Here is a 27,568-nt window from a genome sequence, read left to right as displayed (position 1 = left end):
ATGGCAGGCTTCATTAGCAAGGTATCATCCATCACAAGTCTATGTGAATACCATCATAGTACTTTGCATTATGCTAATCACCATGGTTACTTATGGAGCAAAGAATTCTTTAAAGAGGCATGAAATTGCCCATGTTGAATACAGAGCATGAGAAGGAAGAAGAAGAGGAGTAAGAGGAGGAGGAAAATATATCATTTCTTTTCTCCCATGTAATGCATATGTGTGTTCTGAAGAAAAACCACTGTGATAGCAACTTACCTTAGATGGCCAAGATTATGCAAATAAAAATTACTGAAAATTCGGTCGATGGGAATTTTAAAGCAAAATATTTGGGAAATTAGAATTTGAAAGACCTTGCTATTAATGATTATTTAGAGAGATAGGGGGGGAAAAAACATATAACTGGCCAAATTTTACTTAAGATATGCCTTTCACAGTATCTGACATATAGGAGACATTCAATATGCATTTGTTAAATGAATGAGAACTTAAACATGTCCAAATGTTTCAGATTAAAGATAACCATTTTATTAATAGTGACTAAAACAAATAGAAAACCATTAGCAACTTGATCTCAGGTAACCAGCCTCAGAGGGGAGAAGTCAGATCAATAAAAAAGGAAACACAGCTCTCAAATGGATAGGCCACTTTGTGGGAAAGGAGGGAGCGCTCCGGTTAGTATCTGAGATCACTGACTGTTTTTAAATATGGAAGGGGGAAAAAAATTGACAACTTTTCCCAATATTTTCAATCATCTGGCCTGGATAATTTTAAGAGTCTTAAAAATCAAGGTTAACGTACATGGCTAACAAGAAGTGTTCTTAAAATTTTCCCTACAAAAGTCAAAGAAACAGCACACAGTATAGAACAGGAGTCTGAAGTTCTCTCTTCGGTCTTCTCAAAATAAATTTACAAAATGACACGTATTTGCCGCTAATAATGAATATACACATCCACATATGGTGTTACGAAAGGGGGAAATGTGCATCTCGACACACGCCCAGACAGCCCCACCTCAGACAGACACACCAGCTGAGCCATCCCCAGGATAATTAATAGACTGTTTTAAGGGGAAAACCTTAAAATGTCCCCCACAGAGAGAACAATGTATTGAGAAAAACAAAGGAAACAAGCCACTTACCTGGCTGTTTTCCTTTATCCACATCGAGTCCACGAAACTAGACACGTCTTTTATAAAGCACATCACAGAGAAGGCTTCCCCTTCCTTCAGGAGAGAGCTTGTTTTGGATACTGACACAACTGGTACAGCTCTGATGGCTAGAATAAGAAGAAACGTGGCCCTCAAATTATTTGTTCCATGATCATATGCCACTGTCACCTACTGTTTTTCCTCAAATGCACCCAACTTATTTGGGCGTCTTTTAAATAAAATCTCAAGTACTAATCAATCTGTATCACTTGCCTATCTGAAGACATCAGCAATTAAATCTTGCATCCTTCAAGCAAATTCATTAATATTGAGTGAAAAAAATAGGAATGTCTGCTTTGAGATGATAATGCTCCTGGCCAAAGCTATTTTGAAACAGGCAGAAGCCCTGGCACAGGGAAAGTGGCTTTAACCCTGATGGTTTCATGAGGACGTGACCTACGACTAATTATATTCTTTCAACCAAACAGGCATCTTTCCCATGTGCCGTAGTAATAATATCTTGCTCATTTCTGAAAAATCTCCATTTTAAATAGTCAAAGTTTCCTTAATCCCAATGAGCGCCCTTTTTCAAAAGCCTTCATAAAAACCCCTACGTAGCAGAATGTCACCCGGTGTTGAATTTGATGAGCTCGGAGACACAAAAATCTAGACATCTTCCAGCTACGAATTTAATCAACATAATGCCACGATGATAACAAGGGCCATACTCTGTTGGTGCTTTCCTCCTCAGACTGGGAATAAGTCTGGGAATGCATTAAAATCAAATCGCTGAGGAGAAACTCAATTCCTCTATCAACAGTAAATCAAGAGGTGAATAATGTATATGCTAATCTTTCCCAACAGTGGAATCAAAGCTCCCCAGTGAGGTTCCCTTGGAAGCACACCTCATGCGGTTATGAAACTCTGGGGGTCCTGATGTTGTGAGGTTTCACACTGTCCCCGGGAGAGTCTACACACCGGTTTCTGGCAGATGCACCTGCCAACGGTGGCCGTGCACTGGTGGTGTGGGGCTTGGGGCTACGAAACAAAGAATTCACCGGCCACTGACAGTAGTTGGGAGCTGGGGAAAGTGATGAAGAGCCAGCCACCTGACCGCTGAGAGTAAGACAGACCAGGGAGAGGAGACAAGTCACCCCTCCATCAACAGATGCTCCGCCTCCCCACGAGAAAGAGAGAAAGGGCCCCTACCTGCCCTCACTTTCAGGGTGAATTTCTTGGACAGCACCGTCCTCCCCTTCTGGTCCGCAGAGCAGTGCAAGCAGAGCCGATGATACTCGCGCTTCACGTTTCTGATGGTGATGCCAGCCTTGGGATCAGCGACGAAAGTCAAGTCCTTGGGAAGAGGCTTCCCCTCGCACCCCCTGAGGGAGTAATTGGTCACTTCTGGGTCCGTCAGAGGACAGCGGACCAGCGTATCATTGCCTTCTTTCCCATACAAGGGAAGGTCAACGAGGAAAAGCTTCGCAGGATCTAAAGCATATCAAAAATCAGTCGTCTGAATGGCAGGCCACAGGCACCGAGAACATTTTTAAAAGATCACGGATGACTCCGCATTTTGTTCGTTCTTTGCAAGCATAAGTAGAATTTATCCAAATACTACGAATTGAGTAACAGTTAACATTTGTTATACACTTCCCCTGTGTCGGACACTAAGCTCGGACCATTACACTTTAGCTCATCTCATCCTCGAAGCACCCCGACGTGATGGGTACATGCTTACCCCCCCCCCCTTTTAGAGGTGAAGAAACTGAAGTCTCAAAAGTGACTCTCCTAAAAAAGTGACATGGCCCAGAAATGGCTGAGCGGAACTCAAATCCCTGTCCAACTGATACCACGATTTGAGCCCCTAAAACTCGGAGGGTATTTTACTACAATAGTTACTATTCTTCTACAACAGGGAATACTCAAGCAGCATGGGCTAAGACTAAGGCTGTGTGATGATACCCATTAGGGTCAGGGAAAGGTGTTCTTTCTCTACCCTTCTGGTGGTGGGGCGGGGGCCCTTCCAGAACTCCCAGTGGCCAGGACCTTTCAGCCTCTGCATAGAGCCTGGGAGACCATCAGCCGGCCACCCTGTACAAATGTCATCATGGGCCCCCCTCTTCCTATTTCTTGAAAGATATGTATAAACATAAACTTCTGGAAATCAAATGAAGCCATATTCCCAAGGGGGGTCTTATGAGTTTCGGGAATGCTGTGGCAAATACTTCATCATCCGAACCAGGACACTTGTGAGTGAAGGGGAGTGCTATTAATAATTATGCCAGGACACCAGGTGTGGACTGGAAAAGCCTCGGGCAGACTGGGACCTCCTATAAGCAACGACAAACCTCATTCTGTACACACAATATGCGGCCACCCCTACCATGTAAAGATAATACAGATAGACGGTTGGGCCAACAGATCATGTTTAAAATGTTTTTTTTTTTTAAAGGGCACTGAGGGGGGCATTGGATGGGATGAGCACTGGGTTTTATACTATAGGTTGGCAAATCGAACTCCAATAAAAAATATACAAAAATAAGTAAAAATAAAATAAATTTTAAAAAATTTCTTTATTCATTGTCCATTCCACTTGGAATTCGGTGTCCCACAAAAAATCAATTTGACAGTGGTGAAATAGATTTACCATCTGATTTTAGGAAAAAAAAAAAACAACTTCTAGAATGAATAATTACGCATGTCCCAGCCTCACTCCTTTGTTCTATGAATAAAGCACGTCATGAGGATAGAACTGAGGTCCGAAACCATCGCTGGTTATCATTCCATCTCCTCTTTCTCAGTTGCTGGAAGCCAGCTCCTACAATGCCCCAATCTCCTTCACTGCTGTAACATAAACCACTCAAGTATCCAAAACATCTCAAATCAGTAGTAGTTTAGTGTAGCTCTGATTTATTGAGGAAGACTTCCCTTCTAAAAAAAAAAAAAAAATCCATGAACTCTGCGAGACTGACTTGGCTACTTGAGCAGTCTCCCCCCATTTATTCAGTCATCTACCCACTGTATTCATATGCAGAATGAGATTTCATTACCACCTGGAAATTAGAGTATCTTCTCGAATGCCAACGACCAGCACACAGGATACCTCCACAATTACAGAAACATACCCAGAGGCTAAGCTGTGCCTTATCAACGGGTAGGTCTCAGTTTACCCACGTAGGAGAATAACAGATACACTGAGGAGAGGCAACCTTCTCTACAGCGAACACGAGGGGAGTCAACTTTATGAACCCTTGAGAAAGCTAGAATTTGCACAATTCTGGTCTCCTGAACGACAACAATTACACCAGGAAGACAGGGCAGGAAACTCTCAGTGTTCTGGTGAGAAACCGAAACTCTTGAGGTCCCTCAGACCTGCAATCTAGGACAGATGTATTCATTATTCCCCCACAATACTGTGGATGAGGCCTCCTACGTAGTCCCGTTTTCACTGGACAGAAACTCAGAGCCAGGACCGGGACTCTATTCTTCCTCCTATGACCTGAGGATGCATCTCCTAAAGCTCGAAGTACTTGTTTTTACATCAACAGAAAGAGCCTCCTGCCTCCCACACATTAGCAAACCTCCTCTTGACAAGGATGTTAAGCAAACACAGGCGAATCACCGAGTTTATCATAGGAAATGAGGTACGGAAATCCAACATTCATATTTTTCTTCTGTTTCTAAAAAGGTCACTATTTTGTTTTGGTTCTTTGTTTCTTTTTCTTTTCTTTTCTTTTTTTAAACGAATCAACTGACAACTATTAAAGAACCTAAGAGGGACATGGGGTGATTTAGCTGACTGGGTTATTTTTCTGGAATTTGCTCCCTAAAAGTGGGTCAATTCTTTTTGAAGTGTTGGTCTGTTTGGGCCTTCCGAGGCCTTTCGTTCCCTGAAGTGTTTTTACTAAGTGGGAGTATCTAGGATCTCAAGGCATTAAAATGCAGCTTTCCCAAAGGGCCTAATTTATTCTCAGGGTTTACTCAGAGTGCCAGGACAAATGGGCTAACCATATTGTAATCTCATTAGGAAGAGCAGCGCAGGCTCACAGACCTTCAGCTGAAGTCATACCCACAGCCACGATGTATCAAGAGATGGTGGGGGGCGGGGGGGGGGGGGGGAACCAACAAAGAAAAATTTGTTTTAGGCTTTCTAGACCTAGCCATATTTTCTCTATGGCTCAGCCATCTCTATGTCATCCATAATTAAGAACAGGATATTAAGTTCTCTAAAGCATAGCATGAAAGAAAGCCACACATTTACCTCTGACAAACACATAAATGGACCTGCTCAAGCCATCTCTGTTGGTGCACGTGTAATTGCCCGTGTGGCCAGCCTCTGCCTTCTCTGTGATCCATTCGTTGTGTGTGTTCTCATTCAGTTGGCCCAGGGTCTCAAAAGTCCACTTGACAAATCCTGGATCGGTGCAGGACAGCCTAAGCTCGTCGCCGACACTGACTATTAACTCTGATTTTGCTGGATGGATGGATGGGAGAGACGGTTCCCCTGGACTCACAGATGGTTGAGAAGAGCCTGCCAAGAAAAATAAGAATCGTGTTGAGTATGATCTTTTCCTTGGCGAAATAAAGCAACTCTTCCAATATTGATTTCCATCTTCTGTGCGCTCTACAATAAAAATAGGACAAAGCTGCCCCACTATTTATAGTTAGAAAGAGTTCTGTTTAAAGTTTCTTAAGTTCATCGAGAAAATTATTTTCTGCAACTCTCCATTAATCCTGAGGGTCACACTTGGTATGCAAGCCATCCTCGCGGGATGCCACGCATGGCCCTTCTCCGGGTGAAACACACAGCTGGGTCAAGTTTCCACTCTGAATATGGGCCATCGAAATGGTACTGACATGCTGACGCCCTGCTTAGAAACAACAAAAACAAAACCCCACACTATTACAAACAAACAAAAAGACCTACTGGCCTGTTACTCTTCTGGCAAAATGTACATGACCATGACATGGGTTGGCTGTGAATTCAGTTATTTGTGTGAAATTCTCCTTATACGGTGATGTTCCCCAAAAGGAGAACTATTTAAGAGTCTCAAATAATAAGGCAGCACATGAAAATCCCATTTTAAAGATCACACCATGAGGGCAGCCCGGGTGGCTCACACCTTCAGCCCAGGATGTGATCCTGGAGACCCAGGATCGAATCCCACATCAGGCCCCTGCATGGAGCCTGCTTCTCCCTCTGCCTGTGTCTCTGCCTCTCTCTCTCTCTCTCTCTCTCTCTCTCTCTCTGTATCTCTCATGAATAAATAAATAAAATCTTAAAAAAAAAAAAATCAGACCATGACATAACTCATGACATATGTTGGGCTGCAGCCTAATCAAACTAATGCCTAGATAGGCTTCTTAATATAAAGATGCAAACTTTAGACTCGGAGTATGAAACTTGAAGCTTAGAAAATTCACGGCAGTCCATTCATTCATTCATTCATTCATTCATTCATTCATCCATCTGTTGCATGAATGCAAATGTACCTGTTCCTTATTCACGGTCTGCAAAAGCTTCGAGCTGGGTGCTCGGGAAACATCCACATAAGTGCAACACCTGGTTCTTACACGCACACCAGAGTTTAGAGAATACACTACTCACATGTCACAATAAGTGAAACGCAGCTGTTCTGGCTTCAAGCTGAAGAAGAAGGAAGAGGTGGGCTGGACCTTGACCATATCAGAAGAGGTGAAAGAGAAGACAGACATGGGCCGTAGATGTATACCATAGAGACCACACAGACCATACAGAGACACTCGATATTTTCCAGCAGAAAAGTGACATGCACAGTAAGATACCGAGATCTTCTGGATTCAAGGAACTCAGTGAAGAGCTCCAGTCCTCAGAGGTTGGCAGAAGGAATAAGACCTACAGTAAGGATCTGAGACTAAAGGAGCATTATTATACCATCAGAGGAAAAACACATTAACGGTTCTAGTGTAATTAAAACTACAAAGACTGACTCACATTCGACCTGGGTGAGTGAGTGGGAAGAAAGGGTCCCCGGGTGAGGTAGGCTAGAGCAACAGGGTAACAGCACTCCCCACTGGGGGGGGTGGAGGGGGAGGGAGCTTTCAATCACTTCTGCAGGGTCATAGGCAAAATGGCATATCTATCCCCTCTGCACACATACAAGGTCGGAGACAAGAAGCGACCTGAGTTCTGATGTTGGAGTAAAAATCCTCCAATCCAGGTGGAGAAAGGAGCAGGTGGGAGGCAAAGGCAGCAGGTAAGCCACGCCAGGAAGCTCTCCCCAAGTCTGGCATGACTGGGGGTGGGGAGACATGATCAGAAACGTGTGGGGCCAGGAGAGCCCTGCTCTCAGGGGCTCCCGGGCCAGTGGATGGGACTTCTCACCTTATGACCTGCATTTCACATGGTGGAGGAAGAGCAAATAACGTGTGAAGTTAAAGACAGGATCAGGGGATGCCTGGGTGGCTCAGGGGTTGAGCATCTCCTTTGGCTCAGGTCATGATCTTGGGATCCTGGGATCTAGTCCCGCATCAGGCTCCCCCGCAGAGAGCCTGCTTCTCCCTCTGCCTATGTCTTGCCTCTCTCTCTGTGTCTCTCAGTAATAAACAAATAAATAAATCTTTAAAAAAAAAAAGGCAGGATCAGATAGTCAAGGGTGAGGGCTTGTGGAAAAAAAGAGGCACACACAAAATACCAATCTTGAAGAGCTCTTCCAGCTAAGAGGGTATAGATTTGAGATTTAAAAGTCAAACAAAAATGAACAAGCTACAACAACAAAACCACCACCAGAAAGGAAGAGGGTGGGAGGGGAAGGCAACACATCAGAAGGTTTCAAAGAGGTGGTAGGGACTAGGGCAGATGCTGAGCGAGATCAAGAGGATGAACAAAAGTGACCAAGGGAACAAACCAAATCTATTTGGTGAGAAAGAGACTGCAGGAAATGCAAGAGTACAATTTCAGGTGAGTGGGAATTTCCATGTGCTCCCAAGGTCAGAGGCTCTACGTGTAGACCTCTGTGAGAAGCTATGGCACCGGAAGGCACAGAAACAGATCTATAGTCAAATGAGGTGAAAAGTTCCAGAAGAGGGGCGCCTGGGTGGCTCAGTGGTCGAGGTCTGCCTTTGGCCCAGGGCGTGATCCTGGAGACCCGGGATCGAGTCCCACATCGGGCTCCCTGCATGGAGCCTGCTTCTCCCTCTGCCTGTGTCTCTGCCTCTCTCTGTGTGTCCCTCATGGATAAATAAAATAAAAATAAAAATAAAAATAAAAATAAAAATAAAAATAAAAATAAAAATAAAAATAAAAATAAAAATAAAAATAAAAATAAAAGAAAGAAAGAAAGAAAGAAAGAAAGAAAGTCAGTCCCAGACGAGACTTGTTGACATGTGAGGACAGAAGAGGAGAGGGACAGACCAAAGATGCTCTAGAGCAGCAGTGAAACCATCCCCTGCAGGTGCATATAGATGATGACTGGTCTCAATTCCAATTTGTTACCCAATATTTCATCTGGGCACCTTTCAACCATGGCTTCAATTGCAGCTGCGTGAGGTCATGCCAAGTACACCCCAGATTGAAGATACTCAGCAAACCTCGATTCGCAGAAGGTAACAACAAGGTCGATTACAATCATCAAACATTATTAAGCACCAATAACACATGAAGGGCTATAGGCAAGATCATCTGTCCCTTGCTGGGCTCAGCATCTCAATGCAGGGGGCCAGAATAGGAAACGAAGTGCTTGGGATTGTTTTCAGAGTCATATGCAGTGTTAAATAATGAAAATGGGCACAGCAATAAATGGAGACGCTATTATGTCAATTATTTATCCCCTTTTAAAAAGGGAGTTGTTGCAAGGGAATAGCAGTGACGTTGACAGAAAATTTAATCCAAAAATCCTTAAAGAATTTTATACTGCAATACACTTCAATCAATTTAGCTTTCTCGGGAGGGGATCTTAAGGGCCATAGGTGCATGGCAACCCAGCTGAATAACCATCGCCAACTTCTGGAGAAGTACCGTAACCAATGGAAGCTAAGCCTCGCTGCGTGACCTCAATGGCAGGCCACTCTATTTCTCTGTGACCAAGTTTCCAGATCTGGAAAATGATAAAAATACCCTCATCTCCTAGAGTCCTTATGGGAATCAAATGTGACAAATCCATGCAAAGAGCTTAAGACAGGACAGGGCACTTTGAAGATGTTGGCTTTCACACTGAGATGGTCGAGCATACTCAGTAAGAGCCTGGCTCTGGAGTTAAGACTCTAGATTTGCATCCTGGCTCTGCCAAGGAGTTAAGTGTGTGATCCTGAGGCGAGTTACTAATCAATTCTGTCTCGGTTTCCTCATTTGCAAAGGAGGGACAGCAACAGAACCTATTTCATAAGGCTGTCATACAAAGCACTCAGAACTGTTTTTATTACGTAGAAAATACATAATAAATGTTAGACACAATTATTCTAAAAACAGAACCTCTTATCACCCCTCCAGTCAGTCCTGACTCACTCACTTCCCATGAATGTAAACGGTTCCATCATTTCCCAAATGGGTTCCTGCCTGACTTCTGCCTCCTTGGCAGCAAATCCCAGCCATCTCTCCTTTGGAGCCTCTGCCTCTCATCTTTGCCTGCCTTTCCTCTCCTGCTGCCCCACCCCAGACTAGCCACCTACTACCACCCAGACAGATGACATCTTCTCCTAGGAGATCTCTGTGCTTCCAGCTCATCAAACTCCCAACTCATCAAACCTCATAGCCCTGAGATCCATCAGGCAAAAAAAACAAAAAAAAAAACAAAAAAACACTGTCCTTCAACAACCCCAGTCCCAGCTTCAAAAACCTCTGTCAGAGGCAGCAGCAGCTAACACTGACCTCATGGATAGCTCACAAAGCACCTGCATGGGACTTAGTTTCTAGCTGCTTCCTCTGGACTTTTACCTCCCTCTCCAGTAAGACAGAGTCTTAGGCTGGCGGGCTAAGGAGCCTATAAACAATTCCATCCCTTCGTGGGCCCATCTTCCCGCCCCCATTCCCAACCCCAGAACACATCTACTCCACCAATTCACCTTCTTGCCATGTGGAAAGCCCTGTTTTCCATAGGCATTGGTCCCTAACCACGATCACCTGCCCTCACTAACTCCATCCAATCATGTCCAGCCCCATTACCCATCCGTTTGTTCTGACGCTCACCGTGTTCTAAATCTAAGTCCTACCTCCTCCACCTACTCCAAGGATCTTAAATTGTATTTTCCCCCTGGCAAAGCCATAAAAACATACATTTCAATCCCCGAACATAGAAAAGATCAGAGGAAGGACAGATTCCTAAATACCTAGACCCTGTAACGGGTGTCAACAGTCCACTGACCTATCCCCAAAAGAGGACAGATGTCATTTCTGGTGTTCCACTAAGAAAAAGGAGTGGGGTTCTATGCATCCATTAAACTGCTATGGATGCTTCTAAAAAAGAGTCCTCCGAACTTGAGGTCATTGGTTTCTGCTTTACCTCTAGAGCTTTAGAGAATAAATTTTAAGATAATTGGCACCAAAAGATTAAGGGTTTTATTTTCAAAGTAAATTACTTATAAGTTCAACCCTCAAACTCATCCTACAAAATGAAAATAGAGCTTATATTAGAATGGGACTCTAGGTATTATTTATTCTCTTTTTCCCAAACTATTTTGAATGTTGTTATGAAGCTCTTACAATAAAGACTAGAGATTCATGTTAAAAAGTATGTACCTACCCTTATTATATTTAAAATTCAATACCAATAAGGTATTCCAACTAGCTTAGAAATTGCCCTGAAAATACACATTTTAAAAAGGTGTCTGGTACATAGCAAGTTCTCAACAAATGTTTGTTGAATTGGGTTTTATCTACATTAGGAGTCTCTGCATTAGAAAATGTACTTCCCTAATCATGTTTGGCTAAGGCTAATTTAAGAGTTGTTTTCTATTCCCTGAACACATGTTAATTAATGAGCCAGAAAAAAAAGAAAACAAGATAGATGGCAAAACCTACCATTCTGGGGGCCAACTACTAGAGCATATGATGGTTCTGGACTAAGAATTCCAGGAACTAATCAAATATTGATATATTTATCCCAGGTACCTGGCTAAGGGCTGAACCTAGAAGGCAGTCCGTGCTCTCAAAGAACAAGAATGAGGGAGAAAAGGAGCATTTATGAACAGTCAATAAGGTTGCAAGAGTTTAACAATATCACAATAAATGCCAACATACCCTCTATAACCCCTTTCGCTCATGTAAAATCCAACCATATCCAAGAGAACCGAGAAAGTAGGGATGCAAACAGATATTTGCACGCCCATGTACACAGCAGCATTATCTACGATAGCCAAAAGGTGGAAACAACCCAAGTGCCCATCCACAGGTCAATGGATGGACAAGTGGCAAGATCGTGCAATGGAATATTATTTGGCCATGAAAAGGAAGGAAATTCTGACACAGACTACCACATCCGCGAACTTCAAAAACATCCTGCAGTGTGAAATTAGCCAGAAACAAAAGGACAAATGTCGTATGATTCTACTTACATGAGGCACCTCGAGTACACAAATCTGTAGAAACAGAAAGTAGAATGTAGACACCAAGAGTCAGGGGGAGGGAAGAATGGAAAGTTAATGGGGCTAATGGGTACAGAATTTCCATTCACAACATTGTGAATACACCTAATGGCACTGAACTGGACATTTAGAAATGGTACTTTTTGTACTGTGTGTATTTTACCACAATAAAAAAAACCCTAGGGGCACCTGGGTGACTCAGTGGTTGAGCGTCTGCCTTTGGCTCAGATCGTGATCCCAGGGTCTGGGATCGAGTCCCACATCGGGTTCCCTGCGAGGAGCCAGCTTCTCCCTCTGCCTGTGTCTCTGTCTCTCTGTGTCTCCCATGAATAAATAAATAAAATCTTTAAGAAAAATCTTAAAAATTTAAAATAAATTTTAAAACCCTAACATTAAACAAATAACAATTCTTCAAAGCCCTGGCTGGTGAGCCTCAAAGCTGCTCTGCTCTCCTGGCTCTTTCTTAGCTGACTCCTCTGACCTCTGGTATTGGCCTCAGTGAGCCCCCTGCCTTTGTTTTAAATCACACCATCTAAAAAAATTAATTGTTGTCATTATTTGTATTTGTCCCACACAGTTGTGCTTGCGGGCAAGCATACCATCTTGGTTCCCATCTCTCCACTACCTGACACAAAGCAGGCATTCATAAAAGTGCTTTCAACTTTCTGGGCTGAATAAGCTCTAAGTTTTAAACTGGGGGACTTTGAGTGCTCAAGACTGTGAGGTTCTTCTCTCTGGCACCTCTGCTCTCCTGCTTGCACCATCAGAGTCACGTGGTCTTATTCTCAAACTGTCTACAGAAGCTAGACTTGTGGCGTATTATATATACAGATTAAGTGCATGTTATGAAAATTGATGAAACAGGAGTGTGTGTGTGTGTGTGTGTGCACACTGAAAAAGAGCTGTTGATTCTCTGGTAACAAAGAAACCCTCAAAGGGTGACTCAACTAAAAGGAGTGTCCAATTAAATGGGATTGAAACATGAGAACCTGGGGGGGTGGTGACCACCAAGGGCAGGGGGGCTCTTTATCCCAAGTGCTATTTCATAAGCACTACACCAAAGGAAACTGAAGTTAGAAACTGCAGACCTGGCTTGCATTCTGGCTGTGGTGTGTGGTGAGAACTCCCGCCCCTCATCCCAAACTCAAAGTCAACCAAAACTCAAAGAAAAGGTTCTGCTTCTCCATCAAAATGAACACAGCTGTCCATCTTTCTTAAGGGAAAATAAACTATTCAAGATACACCTGTCATCTTTGCCATCTGTCGATTAAAAGACTAATTGAGAGTCCAGGCTGCACTGGTCCTATAGAATGTTCTCGATGACCAGCGTAAGAACCACCTGCTTGAGTGCAAGGCGCTCCCTGGTCAGCTCCACGGTGGCTGGACCACCCATTATTGCAAATGTTGTCTCAAAGATCCCTCCGCCCTAAGGGGTCTGTGCACTTCACAAATGTCTAAGCTGCAAAAACTGGATTTATAGCCGGAGTTAAAAGTAAGGAAGTCATTTCAAAACCTTTTCTCCTTTGGACACAAATATAAGGAACCAGGTAAAATAACGGCAGGGAGGAAAACCCACGTAGAGAGGCCTATTCTGGTTTTGAGGAAGTAGAAAAGGACCTATAGCAAAGACAAAGCTCCAAGCTCCATTGCAGTCCAACTACTCTTTAGTTCATGTACTATTTATTTAAATATTCTATTTAAATTCAGTTTGCCAATATATAATGCCCAGTGCTCATCCCATCAAGTGCCCTCCTCAGTGTCCGTCACTCAGTTACCCCATCCCTCCACCCACCTCCCCTTCCCCAACCCTTTGTTTGTTTCCCAGAGTTCAAAGTCTCTCATGGTCTGTCTCCCTCTCTAATTTCCAGCCCCCTCCGCTCACTTTCCCTTATAGTCCTTTTCACTATTTCTTATATTCCACGTATGAGTGAAATCATGTTTGTCCTTCTCCGACCAACTTACTTCACTCAGCATAATACCCTCCAGTTCCATCCACGTCGAAGTAAATGGTAGGAATTCATCCTTTCTGATGCACTATTTAACCACAATTTGTGATTCAGGAAAAGGGGGGAAAAAAAAAAGCTCATGATTTGTATATCCTACTGTTTCTGACATACTTTTAGATCCCCACAGGAATAAACTGGATAAAAACCAAGATAGAAGGATCCTAGTAATTGCCCACAACACCCATGAGGCTTTAAAAACAAGTAGATGATACTGGAAATAGAATAAAGCTGGGGTGGGAGGAGACAGAGTATGAGCTCAGTGAAAACCAAACAAATCTGGAAAAAAAAAAAATGCTCTTGCCCAGAGAGGGGGTGGGGGGCGGCACTGTAAATCCACTCTGGATCACCCTTACAGAGTGAAGGAAGCCATGCAATGGAGGATCCCAGAATGGCCCCCACTCTACTGTGGTGAGTTCATGCTACCATAAGCACTGAAATCTTTGGCTTCACCATGCATCTGTTGCATAATCATTAAAACGGTAGTGAACCAGATGCTGATGGAGGAGCTCAGAGACAAATGCAATACAAATGAAATAAAAACATGGAAAGGGGATGAACACGTTCCAGGACTCAAAGGGAGTGGCTACTCTTCGGCCTAGAGCACCATGAAAATGTCCAGAGGGATGGGGGCCCTGAGAGCTGGGCCAGTAAGACCTGGTCCATTTGCATGTGTCCATGTTTATGTGTAATCAAGGAGGGGAAAGGCAAAGGCAAAGCTCTCTGAGTGCAGAGGTGTGTGGTAGTCAGGAAAAGCTCCTCCCTACAAGCACCCCTGCCTCCTGCTCCTACCTCACCCTCAAACGGTAAGCTCTCAGAATCCAAAGCAAAGTCTGTGTCCCCAAAGCCTCACAGAGCACCAGAAATATGGAAGGGGACAATAAATGCATGGTGACAGAGTTACTACATATATTAACTGGGGAGGTGCAGGACAGGGGAAGGTAATTTGGAACACCATCCTACAGAGGAGTGCTTTTCGGGATCTCGGGTGCTTTCACCCCACCCCGTCTTCTGGGAGGTCCATTTCTTGCAGGGACAAATCATTTTTTAAACGCTTTTATATTATCTATCATAACATGGAAAGTAAAAGAAAAATTCTGGTGGAAAAACATGAGCTTTCCGAGAAACTTAACTACCTTCCAGCCACATCCTCCCAAACACAACACCCCAATCCCTAACTTTTAACAGCACCTCCATGGACAAGTTTAAACAGTCCCCTACTGCATCACAGGATTCCAGATTCACAACTCTGCTGTTTCCAAAGGATTTTCTGGGTAAGGGGGAGTTCAGATGTATCTCTAACCTTGTAATACAGAGATTAAAGCACTTACCCAGAAAGAGCTCATTGTGAAAATCTACTCGGGTCAGACAGGAGGTAAATACTATAATAATTGACACGATCTCCTCACTGTCTTAAGTCTTTCACTGTCCTAGTCCTGTGTCCGTGGACTCAAAAACCAATTCCTTGGCACGGTGCAAATTTGTACTTAGCCCTTAAAAACAAAATAACTTTGCTATTTGCGGGCCAGGGCTCGGTACTACAAAATCATACAAAACGTGTTTCAGAAAAAAAAAAAAAAAACAAAAAAAAAAAAACGTGTTTCAGTATTGGAGACAGTTCACAGTTTTCAAGCCTTGTACAATGATCAGCCATTTGGAAGTCAGTTTAAAATCCCAAAATAAGAAAGACTTCACTGAAACACAGTTAAAAAAAAAAAAAAAAAAAAAAGCAGCTCCTTAAGTGTATTCCAGCGTTGGCCTAATGATGATGAACTAATTGACAGAAGGGAACCAAAGGACAGAGAAATAAAAGCTGGAGCATTAGTCATTACTGGCAGAGAGACGGATCAGTAACAAAGCAGGCACTTCTCAAACTGTCTTCATTGATGAACCGGTAACTGAGCTCCTACCAGTGGTCCTGGGAGAGGCTGGGAACCAGGAATACAGAGCAGGGGCTTGGGGCCCAGTGGGGGAGATGGACTCAGAGATAATCACCGTAGAAGCGAGCCAGCACAGCCAACAGGGGAAACTGGGGCGGCGGGAGGGTCAGAAAAGGATTCCCAAAGCTCAAATTAAAGAATGTGTGTGACGTGGTGAAGCCCAGGGGTGGAGGAGGAGAGAGGTCTATTAGGTGTGGGAACCGCAAGAGCAACTATCCCAGACCTAGTAAGGTGTGTGCTTAGTATCACAGGATCGTTCAGAATCGCTGCAGCATCGGGATGTGAGGCCACGGGTCCTGGGGGGGCACCATCACCTCAGGGCCCCCTGTGTCACAGTTAAGGGGGTGAGCCCACCCTGATGGGGAGCTACTGATGTGCGCTTGGGGGAACCCCTCAGGGAGCAGTGAGGGTTAGGACTGATGGGTAAGGGTCTGGGCTGGATCTGGGCAGCAAAGGAGTGAGAGGAAGAAGAGAGGACACCTGTTTTTGGCTTAGGTGATGGGGAGACGGGGTGCCAACAGAAGAGAAGAGGAAGAACAGGTTTAAATGCATATGTGGACCAGTGGGAGGCACTGAAACGTCCTGGAGATCAAGCCAGGGGTGGTGGCCGGTGTCAGGGCCACCAACGTCCTCCGCAGCACACCGTAGGCGATGCAGGGGGCGAGGGGTAGTAACCAGCCATGTTCATAAGATCTTCGAGGGTGGGCATGGGGAGTACAAAGAGATGGCCCAAAACGGAATGACAGGTGCAAGGTGACTGGAGTTGGGTAGAGACGGGGAGCAGAAGTGAACAGAGAACCAGGCCCACCACCCTCCGCGCACAGGACTGGTCCCTGACCGACGTGAGGAGGGACAGGCCATGGCGCGTCCTGCATGCCTCCTGACAACCCTAGTCGTTCACCCCACGTTCACTCCTGGCATTGCCCCACGCCCATAGCACCAGGATCTCCCACGGTGCCACAGTCCTGGCAGGTGGGAGAAGGAGCTCTGGCTGGCTCGGGCTACTGGGGGAGGGCAACGTCGGGGCCAGCCAGGGGCAGGGGGAGGAGCAGGGGGAGGACTCTCGGAGCTGGAGAGCAGGGGAGCCAAGGGCTCCTGGGGGGGAGGGGTGATGAGCATCCTCAGGGGCGGGGGGAGGATCACAAAGAGCAAAGAGGATTGGAAGGCAGGCAGAGAGGACCGACCAGCAGAGAAGGCCAGAAAGTATCTCGGCCACAGGCTGGTGCGCTGTTCTTGCCTGACCTTGGGGGCTGAGGCATGTGGCTATAAGGGGCATGAGCCCACTTGGGGTTTAAAGGCACCAAAGCCAAGGTGAAAACACTAATTTCAGGTCCCTTTTGCTCCGGGCCTACTCATTTCAGAAAAATACCTGTGGCCCAAAGGGGCCAGGGGTACCGCACGTGGGTCCTGCATTCTCACGGACGTCCAAGGAAACAGTGGTTCACCAGGCTCCCCGGTGCTAAGAAAGGGATGTCCCCCCATCACCAGGGGTGGGTGCTCTTCTCCGGGGGGGCAGGGCCAGGCCGCATCACCCATCCTACCTTCTCACCCACTCGCTTTTCTGTGGGCTTTTCAGCTGGGGGGTGGATTCACCGGTGGTTTGGACCCTTCCTGCCTCTGCAACTGAGAGCGGTTTCCTCCCGGGGGCCGGGCCGGCTCCTCTCCTTTCTGCCTTAACCACGGAACCGGTAGGGTGCGTGCCTGGAGAACCCCAGGCCTGCTCAATCACCTGCGTGGAGCACACCTTTCCCGTTGCACTATTTGCATTCACTGCTTTTCCGGCCGTTACCGGGATCCCTGGTCAAAGTCTGCACACCCGGTCCTCTGCCTTAAAGCACCTGCCACTAAGGTCCCCACAACACTGCACAGCGGGGAGCTTCACTGTAGCCAGAGCCTGGATCCCTCCCTGTCACGAGGTCCTGATTCACAAGCATGCCATCTGATGGCAAGAGAAGACCCCCACCCCCACCCCCACCCCTTGAGCTGACTCTGATGTTTGAAAAGGACCCCCCCAAGATCAAGGAGATGTTAAACATTCTGCCTGCCTCTTAGGACACTTACACTAAGAGGACCTAGGGGCCAAGGTTCAAACTTCTGGTAAATGCCTTTTCAAGATACAACATCTATGAAAGCTTTGCTCAGGTTGAAGGAGCCTAGCAAAATTATTGTTTGGTTTCTGCTACGATATGCAATATTTGTAGGCTTTAGATAAAATGTGTAACAGCCTGTTTTTGCTCTTAAGCAGTTCAGGGAAGGGTGTGAAGGAAAAAAAAATGTCATGGTGGAGAAATGCAGCTCTGGATTCTAAATCTTGGGCAAGTCACTGAGGTTTCTCTAGGCCTCCATGTCCTCTTCTAAAAAATTATGAAGAGGTCATCAGAAGCTCTAGGATTCTAGGATCTGTTATCAAATACGTAGGCCAGGCAAGTGTCAAGATCCCGGACAGTGGCTGGACAGACCAGGTACTCAGTTCACTGCAGCAAGAATGAAGAGCAGTGATTCTCTTGTGACATAAATAATGTAACTCATCACTTACTTTGTTTTAAAACTACTGTGGGAACAACAGAATAAGGGCCTAGACGTGGAATCTGATCCCTGGCCCTCACCTCTTATAAAAGGAACAGGAAGGGGGCACCTGGGTGGCTCAGTGGTTTAGCTCCTGCCTTCAGCTCAGGGCGTGATCCCAGGGTCCCAGGATCGAGTCCCACATCGGGCTCCCTGTGAGGAGCCTGCTACTCCCTCTGCCTGTGTCTCTGCCTCTCTCTCTCTCTCTCTGTCTCTCATGAATGAATAAATAAAATCTTTCAAAAGGGGGAGGCAGACAGGAAGTGTGGAAAGGTACAGATCATTCAACCCTGGAAGAAAGGCCCTTCTCAGCTGATTATTTTGCAAAATTTCTTCTTGCTACGCATACGTCGCCAGCAGCAGCAGAGGCTTTCATAGGACGACTTAATGTATTTCCTACTCACTCACTGTAAGAAAAATACAACCGAGTGTTGGAGGAAGCAGGACTTCCTCTTTTGATCTCAAAGACACACAGGGAGAGGAAACCTTTCTCAGCCATTATGAAGTCGGTCTTTGGGGAATCAGATAAGGTCTGGATTTGACAAGCACGATATATTAGGATCCATCCCTGCTACAGAAAAGAGGAACTTTCTCATTTCCAAGGGGGGTTTTCCCAATAGCCCAGTACAGCTCCTGTTGTAAATACGCAGACTTCCGTGTTTCTGAGTTCTGGAAAGCACTCACTGAAATCGGAACCAGATAAGAAGCATTAAGGGTTTGAATACAATAACCACCACAAGACCCTCGCCATCTGTGGGGTTTGGGGTGGGGGTGGGGGCAGGGGAGCTCTTGACTTCTTTCAACTTGAACTTCCTTAACTTAAAGGACTGAGGAACGACGTGAAAAGGAACAGGGCAAAAAGAGTATGGGGAAGGTCATCGACCAGACAAGTCAGTGGCCAGCTCTACCCCAAGACTCACCAAGCTCCAAGGAGAAGCCCCACATGTGGGTGTCTCATCTCAAGGCCAACCCTTCAGGCTGCACGGCCCAGATCCTCGTAAGAATTTGCAGGAGGACCTGTTGGGCATCAACTGCCTTCACCTTAGCATTGTCCTGGGAATGGGGAGCAGTGTGAGCAGGTGTGGCCATACCATTTCCTCCCAGCAGGAGCCAAGAACTCCTCAAAATGCAACTCCCAGGTTCAGGAGGGGGAATGAGGCTGAGCTCGCAGCCACTGAAAATGCGAAGACATAATACATACCTGCCAACCATAAGCTCTCTTCTAATTCCACAGCATCTAATTCTAATGATGTCAAATAAAATGCCAATGAGTAGGGGGTTCGGCTCACAAGCAGAAAGATAACCCCAGTGGGGCATTGAAAATTTTGCTTTAGATCGAACCTAAAATCTACCATTTTTACCATTTTTAATGATACAGCTGAGTGGCATTAAATACACTTACAATGTTGTACCACCAACACTGTTATCCATCTCGGGAGCTTTTTTATCATTGAAACTTTGTACCCGCGGAACAGAAACTCCCCAGTCCACCACCACCTCCCCGCAGGCCCTGGCAACCACCATTCTACTCTGTGTCTCTACGAATGGACTATTCTAGAAACCTCATATAAGTGGAACCATAAAATGGTTGTCCTTTTGTGCCCCGCTTATTTAAATCGGCATCATGTCTCCAAAGTACTTCGGTGTTGTAGCATGTAGCAAAATCTCCTTTTTAAAGCGGAGTAACTAACATTCCATCCCAGTACCTACCCCGTTGATCTTCATCCATTCATCCTGACATCTGGGCTGTTTTCCTACGGCATCTTTTAAACCTTGTCTTCAAATGTGGATCTACGTTTCTGAAAGGCCTCCCTGATTAAGTTCTAAAAAATGCTAGGAATTATGCTTGGCTCAAATAGATATTTAAGCTAATTTCCCCCATAATGGGTAAATCAGTAAGTTTTACTGATAATAAATTCCAAATCCTGCTTTTAATGGACCTGTCGGATGAAGGAAATTGCACCTTCCCCTCCATCCCATACCCAAACCGGACAGGACGTGTTTTCCTTCTTTTTCCACTTTCAAAATGTCGTTTTCTAGCCACAGGGCTGGTTTACACCAAAGGAAGTAAAAACAAAAGTAGTCATTTTTTTTTAAGGGAATTTTATCTGAGCCAGTGGCCAGAGAAAAGGGTTAGCAGCATTGATAACTGTCTTTGCAAACAGACTTGAACTAGCGGAGACCACAGTTTAGCTGCAGGTCTGGATAACAAGCTGAGGGATTCGGAATCTCCCCCTCTCCCCCTTGCCACAAAATAGGTAGAAACATACAAAAAACCCCTCTCTATCTGCCCTTGTAGTGCCCTGTCAAGAACAGGTTCTGGGTTTCAGGTGCTAGAGAGGGCCAGTGTCCGGGAAGGAGCATGAGTTTTAGGGTCTAGTTGAGGGCAAAGTCAAGAAAGCTCAGAGGTGTCCCTCCTTGGAGTCATGGTCCCATGCTAAAAGAAAGAGGGAACCACCCTGGGGTTGAGGACAGAAGAAGGCAGTCGGTCGTTCTGGGTGGCCCTCAATGCTCTCATAAAATACAAAGCAGAGAGAGAGTTGCCTTCAGAGGGCTCTTCAGGGAGGGAGGCATATTAGCAACTTATTCTCAAATGGTTCAGAAAAAATATAGTATGTATATACACAAAGGCAATGTGTCGAAATGGTGACCATTAGAGAGTCTAGGTGAAGGGTATCCCGGAGTTCTTGGGACTCATCTTGCAACTTCTTTGACTGGATTCAGCACCATTTTCAAGGCTTGAAGCCAGCTCAGAGGCTGGAGGTGATGGTGCTCCCCTGAGCCTCTGGGAGCAGGTTCAACAGGGATGGAATGAGAAAAAGGTGTTTGGAGGCAGACAAGCATGGCTTCCAATCCAAGCTCTGGGAGACTTCGGGGAAGCTCCTTGACCTTTTCCAAGCCTCAGTTCTCACGTCTCTCACTGGGGGTAAAATATTTCAAGATTCTGACCTCGTCTCCAAATCCTGCATATACCTGGCAGTTGCAAATGGTCCTGTTACAAATCACTTGCTAAGATGACTTGGCTGCAACAAAGGAGGGCGAGGGAGACCCAGAGAAAGCAGCAGAGCCAGGCTGGAACCAGAATGGGCCTGAGAGCAGGGGGAGGCAGCAGGGATGGGGAATGAACCACGGTTGAGGAGGGAAGATGGCATCTGATAAACAAAGGACACAGGCACCAAAACATAAAATTACAGCCATGTGTGCCATCCCCGCTCCTGGCCAGCTCAGCAGATTATAGCTATTCTGATGATAGCTGTTTGAGTGAGAAATTGTGTTTATGATTTTTGTTGCAAAACACATTGCATTTATTACATTCGCTTAATCTAAAAGGAGTTTACAATAGGTCTAAGAGTATGTTAAGCCTCACATGTAAAAAAATAAAAATAAAAAAAATACACAGCATAACAACCAACTACGCTTGACAAATAGGCAACGGATCAGTTCTATTAATAGCAAGATTCCCATAAGCATGTCAGCATCTTTACCCTCTAGGTCTTGAAAACCCTATCTTAAAAAAAAAAAAGAAAAAAGAAAAATTGAGCCCCTGTTCTCCATGTATGTATTTTTTATAAACTACACACGTGCAGGCTCTTGGCAATCCTATTAAATATCAGCACAGCTTACTTGGTGTCTTATACGAGACAGATGCCCCCACCTTGAAGCTACTGCCTCTGGGAAGCAAATGCCATGCTCTCTCCTTCTGGAACAGAAATAAAAAGTCTTACTTTATCCAGGTCAAGACCAACAGACTAAAATAAGGCAAAGGAGGACATCTCTGTTCTATTAAATGGACTTGGAAGTGGGTGGGAAGACACATAGCGCCCCAGCATCAAACTCTATTAGCAAAGCAGGCAGCCTCCTTCTTGGAGGCTCTTGAGGGGAGTGGGGACAATAGTCGCTTCCCTGAGAACTTCTCAGGTGCCACTTCCTCCACTAGAGCTGCTGGCTTCTAGCACATGTACTGTGAATGTCTCCAAGATCATATGATCTCTCTCCTTTCCCATACTCCTGGGATAGTAATACTCAAGAACTTCTATTCTTGGATGTCCCAAAAATCAGACCCCAAATTAGAATCAGGTTGTGAGACTCCGCTGCCACTGTGCAAGGGGCTCGCCAGTCCAGTGGTAGGATTCGATGGTGGTGACAATGATCCCATAAATAAAATTTATTAGGGGACACCTCTCTCCAAATGCATACATTATCCAGTCCTATGACCCAGGGATAAAAAGAGGAGTGTGCCCTCCCATTCATTCCTTCATTCATCCATCTGATAATGTTTACTAAAAGCTTGCTCCTTGCTGGGCCCTTGGGCAGCAGGGAATATGCAAGGTCTCTCCCCCTCTTGGAATTTATATTGAGCTCCAGGGATGAGCATGAGGAATAAACCAATCATTATATAATTATATAATTACAATGTGATGAGTATGATGAAGTGCACTGTACAGTGAGAACTGACCTGACCCACACTGGGGGGTCAGAAAGGATTGCAAAGGCAACAAGCCAGTTGCAATCTGAAGTGCACTAGAGACCAGGGAGGCAACAGGGTTCCCTGGCAGCTGGCAGAGGGGAGGCTCCTGCAGAAGCCACAGCTCCAAGGAGCAGGATACCTGGAAGGGATGAGGCAAGTGTTGTGTGCAAAACAGAGGTCTGAAGGAGACCCTGGAGGCCTCCAGTGGGATCTACCTGGATTTAATCAGAGAAGGGCATGGTCATATTTGTCCTTTCAAAATACCACCTCAAGGCACCTGGATGGCACAGTCGGTCAGGTCATGGGTCAGGTCAGGTCATGACCTCGGTCCTGGGGGGTCGGCTCAGATCATGATCTCAGGATCCTAGGATTGAGCCCAAGGAGGCTCCACACTCAGTGGGGAGTCTGTTTCAGATTCTTTTTCCCTCTCTCTCCCTCGCCCCTCTGCCCCTCCCCACTTACATGTGCTCACTCTAAAATAAATAAATAAAACCTTTAAAAATTACAATACAATACAATACAATACCACCTCTAGAGGGGCCTTCCTGTCCCCTCTCCCTCTGGCACATGCACTGTTCTGAAGGCCCCCTGCAGCCTCTACTCAGGCACCGTCCGCCAGCACTGCGATTGTCTGTTTTCCTGTCTGCACTAACCGAAATTCATATCTATCTTTTTAGTGCAACAGAAAGAGAACTGAGAATTGCACCCTGGTCTGGCACTCACAAGGCCACATGCGCTTTAGCTTTTCAATTATCACTGCCTGACGCCGTGACAAGGCCCAGTAACTATAGACTCCTGGTTTGCAAACTTCAGCCTGTACCAGAATCACCTGGAAAGTTGTTGAAATGGACTGGGGGGCCCTTCCCCGAGCTTCCCATTTCAGTGGGTCTGGGGCAGGGGAGGGGGAGTGAGGGGGAGGGAAGAGTCTGCACTTCTGAGAAGTCCCAGGTGATGCCCCTGCTGCGGTCCAGGACCACACTTGGAGAAGCAGTTACTCAACCCCACAAGACCATCAGCTACCAAAAGAAACCCATGCATGGCATTAGTGCCGAATAAGAGAGAGAGAGACAGAGAAACAGAGAAGGAAAGAAAAGAAAAGGAAAAAAAATGAAACTAAAGGAAAAGAAAAGAAAAATTTTACCAGTATCTGTATCTTGGAAGTCAGAGCAAACCTACAAAAACAGATTTTCTTGAGTGAGCAAATCTGCCTGGCTTTTACACCTAGAAATCGGCCTCGCACTGGGTCCCCCTGACAAGCTTTGGCAGCCACTTGGGCACCAGATTTCTCAAATCCCCAAGCTTTAGAAGTGGGAAATGTTGCAGAATTCACCAGTCACAGCTACAGGACTCCAAATAGTGACACTGGGTGGCAAATACAACTTCTGCAGCACATCAGACCTCAATCTGGTGCACTCCATCTGAGGGCCCCGAGCCCAAGCCCACAGCCCCTGCTAATCCAGTGCGGGCCTCTGAGCTCCCATTTGCAGCGGGTGAGAAACAGAGCAAACAGCACAGGCTTCTCCCGAGACCGTACGTGTTCTTGCACATGGCCCTATCAAATACCAGACATTTCTTGGTGAGGAGTCAGATACCATCCACCAATTTTCTAAATTGCTAATCAGAAAATTGCTGCAATAGTTAATTCTGCATTCTACATTTGAATAAACAAAATAAAAAATAATTAGACCAAAACAATCACAATGGTCCTAAAAGCACACTAATGGACAAAATTAGCTTATTCAAATTTGTTGCGACATTCATCAGAACACTTGCTGGTCAATTTGCTTAATGAGTGCTCACTTTTCCCTTAATTTTTCTTGGGTGACATTCACTTAGAACAACACATTAAGCTGGCTACCCTTCTGCAAAGAATTCTTAATGACCAGCTCTGTTTTCAAAATGATTTCTTCTCATCTCTTTGTAGAAAATAAGAGAAAATGTCTGAAAATGATCTTATTCTGTTTTCCAGAACTTTTTAAAAAAAGTTTCCAATATGTCCATTGAGAAAGTTTTACTTCTTCCTTATATGACTTTAGAATGATGGCTATCCTTAAAAGCAGGGGGGATAAAGAGGCCAATTCTAAAATTGTAACCTTCTAGTAGGTAATTTAAATCAATGGCCAGTTGAAAGAAACTCAAGCTGGAGGAAAGAAATTTAGTATTTTTGGAAATCTAAATTAATATTACGTCAAGCCCTGAGAGCATATTTTTTTCAAATGACTATAATTAAAGATATGTGAATTTTTCACAGGAGAAAAAAAAGCTGAAAGTGAAAAATGCACCTAATTAAGTAATGATTTTATGTTACATTAGATGGTATTAAAAATATTATGTGGTTTAATGCTTTTAAAACCATAAAATAGCATTCTCTCTTTCACAATTCAAGGAATATTACACCAAACAATGGCAAAAGCGTGTCACTTTCTATATGTTTTTCTCAGAAACAATAGCTCAGATAGGAGTTTCCTGGTACTCTGATGATTTCAACCATTACATTTTGTCATAAATAAGCTTAGAAAGTTAATGCTAGGTAGACCATAAAGTGTTCAGTTCTGGTTTTCAGATAGCTACAACTACTAACTTTTCTCTCTACACCACATTTTTAATAACTTATTTTGTAAGAAAAATATTTTTAAAGTCCGCTACCAGTGATGTTTCAAGACTTTTCTACTTTGGTCCCAATTTGGTAGACCAAAAAGTTACCAAATCTTATGTTAAAAAGTCTATGTAGAGGCACCTAGGTGACTCAGTTGGTTAAGTGTCTGCCTTTAGCTCAGGGCACGAGCCCAGGGTCCTGGGATTGAGCCCCTCATCTGGCTCCCCACTCAGCGAGGAACCTGCTTCTCCCACTTTCCCCACCCCCAAATCTTAAAAAAGAAAAAAAAAGTCTATGTAGATTCTGGCAAGGTGGCAGCAGTGGTAGTAGCCTAATTATTGAATCTCCCCTACCTGCACCCACCCTAACGCTAAGAAAAAAAAAGACAAATAGAGCAGAACCAAAACCCCAAGAACAACATCTACAACAAACCCAAGGTGATAGAGTATTCCCACCCATCCTATATATGACAAGATGAGGAATATCAACCAACAGCTTCAAGAAATTTCAGAGAGCCATTCTGAGAACACCCCCTACAAACTGGCAGATGACATTACAGTTTTTAATTTCCCTAGTTAAGTGCAGAGGGAATTGTGACCCACGGATGTCTCAGTGCTGCAATGTCCTGGGTGGGGGGAGGACTGATTCTTATAAAAAAACAAGAGAGGAGAAAGCCCTCTTATGGAGGAGAAACTGCTGAGGATGAATCTAAGATGAGCAAAACAGGGGCAAACGTTGGGTGGGCAGGTGGGAATGGGAACCAAAAATGTAAGATCTTAGACTTTTGAAAAGTAGAGTCCACATACCACTCTGTGAAAACAACGTAAGTGGTCCAGAATTGTGAAACTAGGAAAGCTATACTGGCCCCACTAAAAGCACAGGAAAACCCATAGTGAGCAACAGAAAGGAACCGCAGCTGAATTCCAAAGTTATTTAAAGAAAAAATAAGGAGCAGAATGACATCCCCAGTACAGACAATAAAATCATGCCAGAAAGAAGGAAAACAGATGTAAACTACAACCCGGTATTTCAAAATAAGCTAAAAGAAATGAAATCAAAGAAGCTATAAAGAACCACATAAGAAGTTTTAAAACCCAGAAATTAGTTGACAGGAGAGAATGGAAAAGTGGAGGTAGTGAAAAAACCAAGAAAAGAACTAAGAAAAGAAGTAAAAGAAATGAAGGGTAAATTTTTTTAAACACACACACACACACACACAGCACATAAAATGAATTGTGCCTTAAAAGAACTGGAAGATAGAGAGGAACAAAATTTTTTAATTCACATAAATGATGAAGACACTGAAAGGTTTTGGGCGAAAGTGATCATCATAGAGACAGGCAAAGAAGATCTAACACACATATAATGGGAGTTTCTGAAGCCAAAGAAAAAAGAATAGGACAAACAGCTAAAGCTATGCTACAAGAAAACTTTCCGGAGTAATTACACATTTAAGTAGCATTATTATGTGACTAGAAAACTCAACACAGAGTGGCCGACACCATAAAATACTACTGGACTTCAAAGAATAAAAGCAAAACACATTCCTTTGGGTATCTAGGCAAACCTACCAAGTTAAATGTGAGGAAAAGAAACTCAGAGTATCAGCAGACTTCGACAACACTTTATGGCAAAAGACAGTACCGTAAAATATTAAGGATACTTGAGCAAAGAAAAGATGAGCCAAGGATTTTACATCAGCCAACCTGACTTTGAAGTAGAAAGGTGACAGACAAGCTGTTGTGAACATGTAATTCAGGAAATACTTCCCATGAGTGCTTCCTGAAGCATCTAGCAGAGAGGATGAGCTTCAGAAAAACAAACAGCCAGGAAAGACAGGACATAAGGACCAGGGGCCAGCATCAAATAGATATTTACCAGGAGAACAGAGCAGTAACAAAGAAGAGAGGAGAACATGTAATTATCATATATTCTGATAAAGCAATTTTAGTACAGCTATCATTAAAATTAGGGGAGGGAGGGAGGGAGGGGCATTTGAAAAGTAGTATATTATCAATCGATTGTATAGATAGTAACTGGAATGAAAGGACATGACTTCAAATGAAAGCTGGGGGTGAAGAGGGAGGGAGAAGAAAGAACAGGCTTCTAGCTAATTTAAATGTTACTCACAGTAGGAAACCAATAGAAAATAGCACCCCACCACCACCACCAAAGAGCGAAACAAGGATATAGAAAAGTATCAGCATAAAAGCAACCAGCAGAATGAAAAACTACCAATCTCTGCCAGCACCCCAAGGAATACCAAAAGAGCAGAAAGAAAGTAGA

At 44.6% G+C, this 27,568-nt stretch overlaps 1 protein-coding gene across 5 annotated transcripts in view; it reads right to left on the bottom strand.

The window, feature by feature from the left end:
- Window positions 1–27,568, bottom strand: part of KIT (KIT proto-oncogene, receptor tyrosine kinase) — an 83,431-nt gene that overhangs the window by 41,836 nt on the left and 14,027 nt on the right. For all 5 annotated transcript variants that reach the window (XM_041726464.1, XM_041726468.1, XM_041726466.1 and 2 more), the window contains exons 2-4: window positions 5,415–5,684; window positions 2,360–2,641; window positions 1,142–1,278 (exon numbers count right to left, since the gene is read on the bottom strand). In XM_041726464.1, the coding sequence (XP_041582398.1) occupies window positions 1,142–1,278; window positions 2,360–2,641; window positions 5,415–5,684 (689 nt within the window). The remainder of the gene's footprint in view (window positions 1–1,141; window positions 1,279–2,359; window positions 2,642–5,414; window positions 5,685–27,568) is intronic.

This window comes from Vulpes lagopus, chromosome 12, assembly GCF_018345385.1.
Source record: "Vulpes lagopus strain Blue_001 chromosome 12, ASM1834538v1, whole genome shotgun sequence".
Classification (NCBI taxonomy): domain Eukaryota; kingdom Metazoa; phylum Chordata; class Mammalia; order Carnivora; family Canidae; genus Vulpes; species Vulpes lagopus.
This window is presented reverse-complemented; position numbering and strand designations above follow the sequence as displayed.